Source organism: Aethina tumida, chromosome 3, assembly GCF_024364675.1.
Source record: "Aethina tumida isolate Nest 87 chromosome 3, icAetTumi1.1, whole genome shotgun sequence".
In the NCBI taxonomy this organism is placed as follows: Eukaryota; Metazoa; Arthropoda; class Insecta; order Coleoptera; family Nitidulidae; genus Aethina; species Aethina tumida.
The window spans coordinates 7,185,938-7,199,996 of record NC_065437.1 but is presented as its reverse complement, the minus strand read 5'-3'; the positions used below and the strand labels follow the sequence as shown (position 1 = coordinate 7,199,996).

The 14,059-nt window shown below is 27.1% G+C and overlaps 4 protein-coding genes across 4 annotated transcripts; 2 read left to right on the top strand and 2 right to left on the bottom strand.

Annotated features, from left to right (window-relative positions):
* Positions 1-620: 620 nt before the first annotated feature.
* LOC109597101 (uncharacterized) lies at positions 621-1,962 on the bottom strand. Its single transcript, XM_020012729.2, has 4 exons — positions 1,803-1,962; positions 1,163-1,353; positions 928-1,041; positions 621-789 (listed from the first exon to the last, which is right to left on the bottom strand). Exons 1-4 carry the CDS (start codon positions 1,950-1,952, stop codon positions 639-641), a joined length of 606 nt encoding a protein of 201 aa, XP_019868288.2. The 5' UTR covers positions 1,953-1,962; the 3' UTR covers positions 621-638.
* Positions 1,963-3,011: 1,049 nt separating this feature from the next.
* LOC109597079 (uncharacterized) lies at positions 3,012-3,801 on the bottom strand. The gene is made up of 4 exons (XM_020012706.2): positions 3,649-3,801; positions 3,434-3,591; positions 3,268-3,381; positions 3,012-3,123 (listed from the first exon to the last, which is right to left on the bottom strand). The coding sequence occupies exons 1-4, from the start codon at positions 3,799-3,801 to the stop codon at positions 3,012-3,014; spliced, it is 537 nt and encodes a 178-aa protein (XP_019868265.1).
* A 1,693-nt stretch (positions 3,802-5,494) lies between these two features.
* On the top strand, positions 5,495-6,573 carry LOC109597102 (uncharacterized). Its single transcript, XM_049964781.1, has 4 exons — positions 5,495-5,609; positions 5,713-5,897; positions 5,999-6,109; positions 6,384-6,573. The coding sequence occupies exons 2-4, from the start codon at positions 5,719-5,721 to the stop codon at positions 6,505-6,507; spliced, it is 414 nt and encodes a 137-aa protein (XP_049820738.1). The 5' UTR covers positions 5,495-5,609; positions 5,713-5,718; the 3' UTR covers positions 6,508-6,573.
* Positions 6,574-10,464: 3,891 nt separating this feature from the next.
* Positions 10,465-11,775, top strand: LOC126264951 (uncharacterized). The gene is made up of 4 exons (XM_049964780.1): positions 10,465-10,564; positions 11,148-11,332; positions 11,400-11,507; positions 11,564-11,775. The coding sequence occupies exons 1-4, from the start codon at positions 10,547-10,549 to the stop codon at positions 11,682-11,684; spliced, it is 432 nt and encodes a 143-aa protein (XP_049820737.1). The 5' UTR covers positions 10,465-10,546; the 3' UTR covers positions 11,685-11,775.
* Positions 11,776-14,059: the final 2,284 nt, after the last annotated feature.

The window sequence follows — 14,059 nt, the reverse complement described above, 5'->3', positions numbered from 1 at the left end:
TTATAAATTGTGTTACCACATATTGGAATAAAAAATAAAATTCTACATCGGAAAGTTTGAAATAAAAAAGCGTTTAAGAAAAAGTAAACGGAAATACCAAACAAATTGTATAATATACTGAAGTAATACGAGGGTGGTCTGAAAAGTGTCCGTCCTCAACCCAAAGACGCCGGTGCTCGCCAATAAAAACTAGTGAACGTAGTTGTGCATCTTTTGACAGTTACTCACCAAAATTTCAGCCATTTTCGACGTGCAATTTTTAGTTGACAATCGTTTGAGTGAGTCGATGTGAGGTGTCATTAAATTTTTATTATTGAAGGGCAATACGCCTACGCAAATCAAAGATGAGTTGTATTTTGTGTATAGGGACTCTGCACCATCATTTACCACAGTAAAATTTTGGGCAACTGACGATTACATTACATCTATTTTAACCGAATCAGAGTAAGCGAAATAAACTTTACTTTTGATAAGATAAGCATCATTCATATTTAACATAGAAACGACGAATAATATAGTATAGGGTAGTCAAACGTACTCTAAAATAATTTAAACTTCTTTTCAGTAATCAAAGATAACGTACATTACTGTCCATATAAACAGCTGTACCACAATTAAACGATGAATTCAGTTTACATTTATTTCAAAAATCTTGAAAATTGTGATATGATATTAGAATCACATTCTGGAAATAGTATTTCACAATTATCGACTTCCTTTCCCATTTTTTCAGCTGCATGATATACTGCATTGGCATGACTTTCAGGAACTTCTTTAGTACTTGAAGGCCTAAAAAATATGTATATGTATTGTATATTAAGTCTAATAATGATGTATTCTCTAGAGTGCTAAGAAAAAGATTGCAAAATATACATTTGGTACAAATAATAGAATATTATATTTGGTTTCAATAACTGTATAACTTACGTTAAAAGGGCATGGATAACTTCTGCCAGAACACCAGATCTCTTCTCTAATGGAACGGAAGCTGCCTCGCATATGGATTTTAGCATACATGCTTTTGCATCTGTGAATCCATATCTGGATATTTATAATAAAATGTAAATAATATTTATTTGAATTACTAGATTATAAAAATACAATCCAATGATTTCTTTAATTTTATAGATAGATTTTATTTATATTTAATTAAGTTTTCTACCTTTTCAGAAAAGTTTCAATCAATTCATAAATTATCCATCTGGAAACTGATCTCTTCTTTCTCGCATAATCGATACTTGGATGTGTGTAATCAGAACTATTTGTGGGTAATAAATAAAAAGCTTTCGCTACGACACCTAAAGTGATGGCTTGATCTCTCAATTCTGTTGGTAAGCCAATACCAACTATCATCTGAAAATAGGAGATTTTAAATATTAACGACCGTATCGACAAGATAGTTTAATATTAAAGTCATAAAATTTGATTTATCGTTATATTATATTATACATTGAATATGAAATCTATTTATATCTCTTTAACATTCATTTTGTAAAAAAAATATTTTTAACAAATTCTAATGACTTGTTATCAGTGAATCAACATATTGATCCATATTCACATTTTACATTGACTTATTTAACGATTTTTGCTATATTTAAATAGAATGTGTATTAACATATTTAAGATATATTATTCAATTTTAAAATGGTTAAAATGTAATTTAAATACTTAGTTTTAGTAATTAATGCCTCACTAAATGACATCAAGTATATTTTTAATTTCTATACTTAAATTTATTATATAAAACTTTTATTTGAAGTAATTACTCCCTTATTCCTTGTTAATAAATTAATAGTTACCTGAACCCAATTAATACCTTCGTGCCATATTAAATACCTCTTTTGTCTAGATAATAAAGCACCACTTGTGTCCAAAAGTTGACAACGAATTAAGGAAATACACGATAACAACACAATAACTTTTAATATTATTTTGTTTTTGAGTTGCATTTTATTTAAACCAGGGTCTGACCGTTTATATCACTGATTGTTAGTCTTCTAAGTTCATTCAACTTTTTTGTCTGTAAGTCAGCTAATATGTAACTGCTAATGTATTCTTGATTAGGATAACAAGAAAAATAAACAAATAAAATATAATAGTAAATTCTAGTTATATTTGATTTACTGTTTAGAATATTGTTTTAAATTAATATGTTCGTACCTTATCTAGATTTTTCCTGTGTTGTATTTATTAGAGTACTACATTATTCGGTTTTTCATTTGTCTTTGAGAGGTTTAATTAAAACGATACTCAGAAGTAACTTCGAATTATTCTTCAATACTCTAATCAAAAGTTTATTATAGTCTAGGGAATTTTTAAGATTAAAAACATTAGATAATTATTAGTATTTGTTTCTATTATGATTAAATAATAAATTTAGTTTATTTCGAAGCTACTATCCTGTAAACTTCTAAAATTCTTTATTGGATGTTACTATTACATAACACTATTTATTAAAATTTATATTAAAGATGAAGTCATTTATGATTCTGTATTTTTATAATTTAATCAATAAGGGCATTTTTCATTTTATTCCTCTTCTTATTTAAAATCCTGTTAGTGTCTACGTCAGGAAATAATTCTATAAATAAATAAACTCCAACAAATGTAGATATATTAATTAAATTAATTTTTTAATTTATTCGAGTTAAATTATTTCAATGCTAATTTTAAAACTGGATGATGATAACGATTATAAAAACCTGATTGTAGTGTTGTTTTAAACAGGCTATAAGAACTTTTGTTGAATGAATAGGAATACTTAAGTCTTCGTAATTTTACGTTTTTTATTATCATAATTATTTATTATTTAAATTATTATCAATAACCTTACCTCATAATTAGATATGCCTTGTTTCTACAATTTTATTAGTTGTAAATATTATAACAGAGTATTATAAAGAAGCACAAACAATACATATATTAGTAATGATTTACACAATAAATCAATTTAGCTACTTTTTAAAATATATTTAGTTTTAAAATGCGGTTAGTGAAGCAGTCATATTTCAATCTGAGCTGTCTATTATTAAACCTTCGGAGAGGCTTGGACAGGTGTCAGTTTGATAATCACATTTTTCAACAAAGGACTTAAAGAAGTCTGCTTCCATTCCTTGTGACCTGGAAATATTGAATTTTAACACGTGACGACATATTGATGAATAAGGGTGTTCCTTCTATGACATATTGTTTTTATACTTTTTGAAGTATCGAATAAATTGGTTAACTTTAGACTTTAGTTTAGCATATAAAATAGATTCTTACTGAGTTATAATTCCACCGATTTGACTTAAAAAGCCGGATGTTTGTGAATTTGTTACTGTAGTGAACATTTCGCATAAGTGACGGAAAATGCAGTGGAATCCTTCGGATGCGGACCTTAAAACAATACGTGGTGACAACTTCGGTTCAAAAAATTGATAAAACTTACTCAATTGGAAGACTGGTCATTTCAGAATAAATGTCTCGTTTGAAAAGTTGGTGGCGTCTGGGTATCGTCGAAGGTAAATCATAATTGACTCTGACAGCCCATCCATGGGCGAATATATCTGATCTGTTCAATACAGTGTCCTTTCCATTTAAACGGAACTGAAATCCATCACAATTTCATAGGAATAAATTTTACACACTGACTTGGTCACTTACAAAAAATTTGCTGCTCTTGGTGAACACCACTTTCCTTCTTACTCTATGATTTATATGACTATTCACAGATTCAATATGTAAACATAATAAAATTATAACTGAACAATGCAAAACTAAAATGATAAGATTTCTTTCCTTGCCTAGCTTGTACATTTTTCCAATATTCCAATATACAGTAATCTGTCTTGTGATTGTCTCACTTACTAAATTGCTTGAGTAAATACAAGAAACAGTAATATTTATTCACAGTTACGTATTTGAATTTAAATTTTCATAATATTTTAAGATTACAATGCGTCTCTAAATTAATGTATCCATGTTATTCCACTACAACTAACAATTTGCTATATTATATTGATAAATAAAACTATAAATATTGAATATTATTTAAATTTGTCGATTTTAATATTTGAAAATGGAAGTCTGTATATCTTGTTAAGTCGGTAATATTTAACTATGAACGAATGTACAACAGAAGCAAAATAATAGAAAATCAATGTTCGTTTCCAGTTGAGCAGAGTTATATAGGATAGCCGAAAAGGAAATTCGTTTATAACCCAGGGAAATCTGATTCATCTAATTATTGGCGTACTCCATGCAAACACGTAGATTGCTGGATTTATGGTCGGCTTCTAAATTTAGAATGATTTGCAGCTCAAACTGCTGGTGGTTAATTTCTCAATTTTTTTCACATGATTAAAAGTATTTATAATTTTTATACCATTTTATTTTTGACATATTAATTTTTAAATTTAACTTATAATTTTCATACTATCAAATTTTTCATTTACATAATTGATTATATGATTTTTTTATATCAAAATTGATGTGTGTAGGGTAATCCATTCAAAACCGAAGTGACAGTTTGTGATATTAAATTATTTAAACATTTTGCTCTATATTAATAAATCCGAAATAAAAGGAATAATTTAAGCTATCAAATTTAGTAATTGCTCAGTTGTATAGTGTTTAAATTTTGCACAGTAAAAATAATAAACGATCAATAACCGATGTTTCGTTTTTAAAATAAAAACATACTTATGGCATATTAATTGTCTCAAATATTATTATTTTTAAAATGCGATGTTTCTAAAAACATTTCCTGATATCCTGAGTTCAATGAAAACTGGTTCGAAGGTGTCCAAAAATTTGTATCAAATACCAACAATACCCTGAGAGTTTTCAATCGGGTACATGTCGTTTTTCAAATATTTTTGTGGTTTTATGAATTTATAATCTTCAATATGTGAACTACCATCAATAATTCCTTATTACACATATCCGTTAATAAAAGGAGAAAGTGATTATCCAAATTTATTTATAACGACTGGCTTCTGATACAAAGCTTGAAGATGTAACTCCTCCTCTTGAAGCTAAATCTATTCGAGAGCGACCTTCTAAATAACCAATTTTGGTGAAATAATTATTATTATAAATCTTTTTATTGGATAGTTTTTATTTTTTCATAATAAATAATTTTAAAAAAATGTTATTACTTATTATTTTTATATAGCGTTAAATAATTTTATTTTTTAATTTGACATTAACTTAATATTTATAATTTTTATTTGGTATTCTGATTATCAAAATGTTTTGTTTTGAGTTTGCAAATAAAAGTCAAAAAAATATGTTTTATTTATTTTAAAATGTCATTTTAAAGTACGTCTAGAAGTAAAGTACTATTAATCACATGGTATATTTAAATTTAAAATAACTGTTCGTTAATAATGAATATGTCACGGAATAAATTATGTATGCTTAACATAATGACTTATCACAACAAGAAATGATGTTCATGGATGATGATCAGACATTTTCTACGAAGCATGACTTTGAATTATTTCATGTTTTTTCTCCTGTTTACGGCGGTGTTTGCAAATGAAACATTAGTTCTTAAAAAAAATACTTTACTTTTAAGAAATAAGAGATATTTATCATTTCCAGCAAGTAGCAATTTTCAGGTATGTTTGGCAAGTTTTTCACTTATGGCGCCATATTGAATATTATTTATAAGATTTGTATAAATGGTAAACTGAATATGTAAATGTATTATGTACCTTGTAGGTCTCAATGGCTTTCGTTAGCAACTTTCAAATAGTACAGCCCCAAGGATGGAAAATGTTAGTAGAATGTGATTATCCATTTGCTTTGCCAAGTGATACAAGATTATTTAAATTTCACAAACTTGTACGACGCAGTTCTGTTGAAAGAAATGAAATTCTCTCTGGTTTAGAATCTGCCCTTTCTCGGTGAGTGATCTTTTTATTTAAATGTACGACTGTGAGTATAATTATTTCAAACAAATGACAATTATATCTATAAAAACTTAATGGCTTTTTCTCAATTTTAGGATTGGATTAAATGGCACTGCATGTTTAAATCAAATGATATGTCATTCTAAACGTTTTGGTTTGACAAAAGGAAAATCATTAGTACAGGATATGTTGCATACAATTTTTGAGTAAGTATAATATTTAAAAATTCCAATCAGTGTCAGACTTTAACATTAACATGTTTACTATTCCCCCTTTCATGTCTCTTTTATATAAACCACAAACATTTAAAATAACTAATTATATTATTAAAAAAATAAATTGTTTCTCTTTCACATGATACGTACAAATATGATGAATGATATTAATCTAGTTTTGTGACAACAGATATTCGTTATTTTAATGTTAACCCTCGATTCAGTTTTTTATATTCTTGGAAATAACTTACATTGTGTATTTTAGGTCAGAACAAGAAGATTTTAAAATAGATTACGAAAACGTTTGTTCTCCGAGCAATTTTCAAGAATGTCCCATTCCACTACTGGATCTTATTGTCAACAGTATGACAAAGAACACCCATCAATAAAATCTTCTGTTTTATTTTTATAGAAGTGTGATTATAAATTGTAATAATTCTATTACCAATTTTATAATTAAAATAAAATAACATATATTCTTTCTAATATTTATCATGTTGTATACAATGTAACCTATTTGAAAGAGACATATTTTTTGTCTGATTTTGACCATTTTTTTATTGTAAAGAATGAAAATATGTACTTATAAATAAAATTTTTAGATAACAAAAAGTATGCAATCATTATAGCTAATTTTTTATAGAAAATCTAACTGTGCCTCTGGATTAAACAATGAAATCCTGAAATGGGTATATTTTATAAAAAATATGCAAATTCATCATTCTGTGTAAAAATGAAAAATCGTATTCCTTTTTTTTGATCATTTTATTTTTTTAATTATAGAGTAAACTGTAAAAAACAGCACTCATTATCTTATTTTTCAAAAATATTGGAATATTATATTAATAAAACTACACTTATACTTATGTTAATAGTCTTAATTCCCAAATCTAATTGACTTCCATCAGTACATCGTTCAATTCAATTTATTATATATTTTTGTTCGTCAGTTCGTGGCTATCTTTCCCAATTGTTATGAGGCAATTTCCTTATATGTCACCACGAAAGTTAAGAGTATTAGTATTAGTATAGTACTATTAGTATAATATTCCATATTATTGTAAAATAATTATAATTAAAATTCAGATAAATTTGATTTAATTTAATACAGTGGGTCTAATTTAGATTCACAATGATTTTTATTTATTCTTCTATTTTTAAAAATAAAATCTCAATTGATAGACAGGCATTTTATTTATGCCATAAAAATGTTTTCTGTATCATGTGACAGGAATCTAATACACTAACTTATTCGCAGTAAAAATTGGGTGAAATAATATTTAGTATTTGATGTCTATATCTTACTAGATTTTCAAAAAATAAACATTATCACTATCACTATCACTATTACTATTACTATTACTATTACTATTACTATTACTATTACTATTACTATTACTATTACTATTACTATTACTATTACTATCACTGTCACTGTCACTGTCACTGACACTGTCACTGTCACTGTCACTATCACTACCACTATCACTACCACTACCACTATCACTATCACCCTACCAAAAAGTCCAATGGGGCTAAAGAAGTTTTCAGTTCGATAAAACAAGGAGTTAAAAGTAATCCAACAAAATAAAAAACCTAGGTTTTTAATATTTTTATTAGTATTTAATAGCATATCCATTATTTTTTATTACCTCTTGACATCTTTTCATGGATGAAACAAGAATATCAATCTCTTGCTTATAAACAGAATTCCAAATAATATTAATAGCTTCAAATCATTTATTTGAATTTTAAAATTTGCCTGAGTGAGCTTTCTTATTTTAAGACTCATCATGCCTCAAAGATTTTCTATGGCATTTAGATCGGGACTTATCGGGCTGAAAAATCCACGACAAAGGTATATTTTCTTCAACTTTCAGCAGGACTATTTTTAATAATGGTCATCTACCCTCATGCTTAATTGTTGCCTTGGTGTACTTAGGGTCAAACATTTTGTTTACTGGACGTCTAATCCATTTAATTCTATCTAATAAAGTAAATTTACACTTTCATCAGAAAACAATACGGTTTTCCATTTCTTTTTCAGACCAGTGCTTCCGTGCATACTGGAGTTTGGCTCCTCTTTTTTTTTTTAATGAATGGTTTTTTGGCGGGCCTTCTTCCACGTAAATTATTTTGCTTTAGCCTACGTCTTACGGTACTGACAAACAACCATCAAATGTAAATATTAAGATCTTCGTTAGTATAATTTAGGTAATTTTTGGACGCTCTTACAATCTTTCGACCGTCAGTATTGTTGTTTTTTTTCGGTTTTCCAGGTTTAGGAAATGCTGCTACAGTTCTTCTGGTGCTAGAAGCTTAAATTGTTGTTGCCACTATACTTCGATTTAAATTTAATTGCAATACAATTATTATTTGTTTAAGTTCTGATTTGTACTTGGAAACAATAAAAATTCATTCGACAAAGCTTGTCTTGTAGGCATTTTTAGTATTAACTAACCACCGTGTGCATAAACTACTAAAGACAAACTAAAATTCAACTTTATAAAAACAAATTAAATTTAAATTTAAGATATCAATCAATTTATAAGGTACTCTATCTGACAAAAATATGGTTCCTTGTTAAAATCCTATTTTTTTATTTAAAATATATTTGTTGCTTTACTTTTGACTGTATATAAAATGTATTATGACGACTTTACCATTGCCTAATGAATTAAATTTGAAGTTATAGTTTTTTATATACTTATTTTCATTTTTATCTGCGAATATCCGAATACCTTGTATAAATAAAATAACAAACAACGGAGAGACAGATGTAGATTTATTAGGTACCTCTGTTGAAATAGAATTGATTTCCATTTTAACTGCCTTTTAGAGGTACAGTAGAGAAATAATAGGGCAATTTAATATTTACTATCATCAAGGAATAATTTCTCTGACTGTCGCGTCGAAGGAAAGCACCGTTTCCAACTTCTACGACGGGTTCGTTGATTGATAGTCACAAAAATTTTAAACTATCTTATTTTCAACAAAAAAAACACTGGTGAAATGCAATGTCCACAGTATCGCTACACCTTTCTTACATAAAAACAAAACCAAAAAAGGGTCTGTTGAGTCGTACACGGAAAAACTTTCTCTTTTTATATATTTGTCTGAAGAGGGCGCACATATAAATTTTCAAATTATATATGTCCATGGTGAAAACCCAACAAACAAAAATTAACTATAATTATACATACATAGACAACCAAAACAACAAATTGAACAAGAATATTATAGTGTTTCAACACTGACAGTGTGAAAATTTTTGATCAAGTTAATGTCATCAGACTGTGTAACTTTTTAGGTATGAAATTTTAAAAATTGTACTAGTCATCTGGTAAATTTCATAAAAGAAATTGCATAGAAATAATTTTATGGTATTATAGTCACATTCTTCCTATGAATTTATTTAATCAAGTGCGTTGGGGTTTAAAAAATCTTAAGTAGTGATAACCTTCAGAAGGGTTTTAAAGCATAAGTTCTAGATTAGTGATTTTATATGAAACATAGAAAAATGATTACAATATGAAAGAAGCAAGTTTAATGTAAAGATTGGGACTTTCGTTACCATTGGTCGATATTTGTTGAAATTATTTCCTCACATTTTCAGAGGCCTGATTTGGTTCGTTCACTTTGACATCTGATTCTAGAAACCTCAGGAAATAAATCAACAAACATCGACCAATAAACCCGAACAACTATAGATCTGGAACCAAGTTCAAGATAAATTAAGTTTCTATGAGGCTTACAAATGACTCAAAATATTATTTTCTGTTTAGACCTATGTTATTAATATTTGGTTTCCTTGTACTAGTCATTTAAATTATTTATATTTTTTTTATATTTATTGATTGTTCTTTGATTAAATTAATGATAGGTTAGGTTATCAAGTTTAATTTTATTTTATTTAATTAACAATTAAACGCTACAAATAAAAAATCAGTTCCTCATAAATGGTTAAAAATATAAGTATGCAACTTGTTTTTACCCTTTAAAAGTGGGAGACGTGATATTTTAATTATATTTTGAATAATTTCAGTAAATCATTGAGTTATTTATTGATATTTAACGCATTGAATCAAATAAATTTTTTAAATATCGTGGATATAATAGTAGGATTCGTCCCCAACAGGTACTATGAGAAAATCTACATTATAATAGAAGAGTCAAAAATAAAATATTTAGTTCCTTAGTGCTAAATAGTTTGTAAATCATACAATGAAGTTCAAATTAGATAATGCATGTTATGCAAGCTTATATAATAAAGGATTTAAATGTTAAATGCTTAAATATTTAGAAATGTTACTACTACACTTATATCTTTGCAGTATATTATATTACGTGGGAGCTAAAATTAGCACTACTACTTTATCTAGGAAGGATGTAATTTTATCAAGGAAGAGGCGATATTTAGGTTTTCCAATGGGGAGTAATTTTCAAGTAAGTTCTTATTGTTTGATTAAAAATATATGAATTTAATATTAGTTAAATGATATCAATGTAAATATTAATAATTTTAATTATTAAAGATGTATTTTTTTTCCTTGTTAAAAGAAATGACATAGAATATTTGTTAAAATATGTGAAGTAGCCTACGGACATATAAATAATTGGCATGTTATCAAATTTTATATTGTCCTCGGAGTCTTTTTTCACAAATTATAAATAACAATAGCTATTGTTAATAAATTAGACATTATTAAGGCCTTTCCATAATTGTAAATTAGTTTAATTGAAATTAAATTGAATTTATTAAATGTTTTGCAAAAAATGTTTTAGAAAAAGTTGAAGTTATTGAAGTTTTCTTACAATATCTCAAAAGCAAATGAAAATTGAGCATAATACTGATCATTTACGGTTTCAGGGTTTGGATTAATTTCGGAATATTACTACAAAACATTCACCAAAACACGTTATTTCTCATTATTATCAAAAATATATTATTTGACAATATATAAGTCAGAATTAGCTGCAAAAAAGGTTGTATAGCATGAATACATAACTAAATACCATTTTATTTTAGATTACCTTGTCTGCTATTAAGCCGTTGATGCAACGTCAACCAACAGGTTGGATTATTTTATATGAATGTGATGTTCCGTGGTCATTACCAACTGATGTTAGGTTTAATAAACTGGTGGGCAGAACACGTCGCAGTTACGTTGATAGAAAGGAAATTTTGTCAAAATTTATAGACGCTTTTTCAATGTTAGTAATATCTTATACTGTGGTACAATTAATACATAATTTAATGAGAATAATATTCTTCTTTTAGGAGCAATTTAAATAGCACTGCTTGCATTAAGAGAATCGTATGTGAATTAGAAGAATTATATTCTAAGGGAGAGTCTATGTTAAAAGATATTCTTTATACTATATTTATGTATGTATAAAACTATTATTTTAGTTGTTAATGTTATATGTAGGTAATTTTTTTAGATATGAAAAAAATGAAAACTTCAATGGAAATTTATGTAATGAAAATTTAAATGAAGATTGCCCAATACCATTTGTTGAATATATTATAAGAAGTATGACTTATCAGAAAGTTGGAAAGTAAAAATAAAAAAAATAAAGTGTTGATGATGAGTAGTAAACCTTTAATAGAATTATAAACTCTGAAATGGTTAAGAAGATTTGATATTATGAAATACCTGAAGTTGCACCATTTCCTTTTTTTTAATTTGTAGTGACTCAAAAGGAGACACGCAAAATAAATTTTTAAATAGTGTAATTAATATTATAAATAATAAAAAACGAATTAAAATAATCGATATAACAATATTTACTTGTTATATCGATTATACAAGTCGTTAACAATACGAGGCTAATTGCTGATGGAATTTTTTTTTGAAACTAGAATTTATGTCACCTCCACACAAGAGATCTATGATTATTTTTTATAGTGAAAAATTGTAAAGAGTTAATTAGAAGAGTTTCGGGTCCAATAAAAATAAATTGCTGATTAAAGTGATATTCTAATTTTAATATTGCAAAAATATCTGAGAATATCACAACAAGACTTAATTTTGCAAAAATTAAAATGTGGACGTAGTTTTTGAAAAGTACCTTAAACAATTTTTCTCAATTTTGTATCATAAAAACTGCGTGGGTTCAGGTTACAAAGAAAATTATTTTACAGTATACCTACGTACAGTTTTTCTGTTGAGTTATTAGGTTATTATCAATGAATAAAGTTGTTTCTATATTAAATGTTGTATATGTTTGAAAAAAAAGAAGGTTCCCTAATTCACTAAATGGCTAAAATCACTGGCGGACTAAGGCCTAGACAACCTAGGCATGTGTCTAGGGCCCGCAATTTTTGGGGCCCGAAAATTAGTTTTTTAATTTTTATAATTAATTTTTATTTAACAGAAAAACGTGATATTCATAATTCTTGCTGAATCGTATCCAAATTATGCCGAATTGTTGATTGATAAAGTCGACAATATAAGATATATTGTATAAAAAATCCACCAAAATCAATAAATGGATCTTTGGAATCATCATCTATTCGATACAACGAAGGGTGAAAACAAATCAAACAAAACTATTGTCTCCTTCTTCAGAACAATTAATAACGGGGGAAAAGTTGAACGAGATTGGTTGGCTTATACTGAAACCAACAACTTATTGTACTGTTATGTCTGTAAATTATTTTTCAAACAAACAACGCTAAAGAAAGCCAAATTTTACTCTCTAATTATTGATTCAACACCTGATATATCTCATGTAGATCAGCTGACCGTCATTATTCGCTATGTTATTCCAATTGGTATAAAAGTTTCTTGGGATTTCTACCTATATTTTCTCATACTGGTGAAAACTTGAAGAAAGTTATTTTAGAATTTTAAAATAATATAGATTTAGACATCACTAACTGTCGGGAACAGAGTTATGATAATGCGTTTAATATGTCAGGTAAATATAAGGTCTCCAATCCAGAATAAAACATTATTTTTCTGTCCATTTTATACCATGCGCAAATCATTCACTATATTTAATTGTAAACGCTGCTGTCAAAAGTTGTATGGAAATGACCATACTGTTTTCAATATCATTCAAGAATTGTAACACTTGAGTATTAAACCTATTTGTGACACCAAGTGGTCTGCTCGTTCCGATGCTGTGAAATCCTTAAAGGAAAATTATGAAGTAATTAAATATCGTTTACGTCATTTTTCCTCAAACAAAGATGAAAAACCATTAACAAGATCCGAAGCTGCCTATTTATATAAAAACTTGATAGAGTTGTATGTAGTGTTACTTACTATATGGGAAAAGATTTTAGAGAAAATAGCTGCTTCAAACAAGACTCTCCAACAAAAAGACGAATCCCTAAAAACAGCAGCATATATGATTCATTGATAGATTTCATACAAATTGTTCGAGATGATTTTGACAATTTAAAAAAAGAAGCAGGAAAAGTTAAAGATATTGTATATTCTAATGATAAAAAACGGTAGAAAATACGAAAACTATTTCATGATGAAATTCCAGCATATGAAATAAGATTCAGTGGCAAAGAACATTTTAGAGTTAATATTTTTTTGTTGTATGTGATTCTTTAATTAGCAACATTAAAAAAAGATTTGAGGGACATAAAATTATTAACAATAAATTCAAAACAATCTTTCATGATGCTGTTGTTAGTGACTCTTCAACAGAGAAATTAAAATATTATGAACAAAATTTGAACCTAGCAGAACTGAAAACTTGTAATACTTCAATTTAAGACTTTTATAAGTAAAGAAAATAGAGTCATTTAATAACTATGACAAACTAATTGACGAGTTTGCAGAATTAAAAGTGAGAAAAAAGACAATATAACTAATCAATATATATGTATATTTGTTTTAGTATTTATCTTTGTTTTAATAATTTATGTTTGTTTATTTATTTTAATAAATTATGTTTGTTTAATTTTTGTACACG

Excerpts from the sequence above, each read along its gene's own strand:
- LOC109597101 (XM_020012729.2), bottom strand. The coding sequence starts at position 1,952 with ATGCAACTCAAAAACAAAATAATATTAAAAGTTATTGTGTTGTTATCG. Across the intron at positions 1,354-1,802 it reads AAGGTATTAATTGGGTTCAG|ATGATAGTTGGTATTGGCTT; the intron begins GTAACTATTAAT and ends TCCTATTTTCAG. Across the intron at positions 1,042-1,162 it reads ATTGAAACTTTTCTGAAAAG|ATATGGATTCACAGATGCAA; the intron begins GTAGAAAACTTA and ends ATAAATATCCAG.
- LOC109597079 (XM_020012706.2), bottom strand. The coding sequence starts at position 3,801 with ATGTACAAGCTAGGCAAGGAAAGAAATCTTATCATTTTAGTTTTGCAT. Across the intron at positions 3,592-3,648 it reads CCAAGAGCAGCAAATTTTTT|TTCCGTTTAAATGGAAAGGA; the intron begins GTAAGTGACCAA and ends GATGGATTTCAG. Across the intron at positions 3,124-3,267 it reads ATCGGTGGAATTATAACTCA|GTCACAAGGAATGGAAGCAG; the intron begins GTAAGAATCTAT and ends CAATATTTCCAG.
- LOC109597102 (XM_049964781.1), top strand. The coding sequence starts at position 5,719 with ATGGCTTTCGTTAGCAACTTTCAAATAGTACAGCCCCAAGGATGGAAA. Across the intron at positions 5,898-5,998 it reads TTAGAATCTGCCCTTTCTCG|GATTGGATTAAATGGCACTG; the intron begins GTGAGTGATCTT and ends TCTCAATTTTAG. Across the intron at positions 6,110-6,383 it reads ATGTTGCATACAATTTTTGA|GTCAGAACAAGAAGATTTTA; the intron begins GTAAGTATAATA and ends TGTGTATTTTAG.
- LOC126264951 (XM_049964780.1), top strand. Across the intron at positions 11,333-11,399 it reads TTTATAGACGCTTTTTCAAT|GAGCAATTTAAATAGCACTG; the intron begins GTTAGTAATATC and ends TTCTTCTTTTAG. Across the intron at positions 11,508-11,563 it reads ATTCTTTATACTATATTTAT|ATATGAAAAAAATGAAAACT; the intron begins GTATGTATAAAA and ends TAATTTTTTTAG.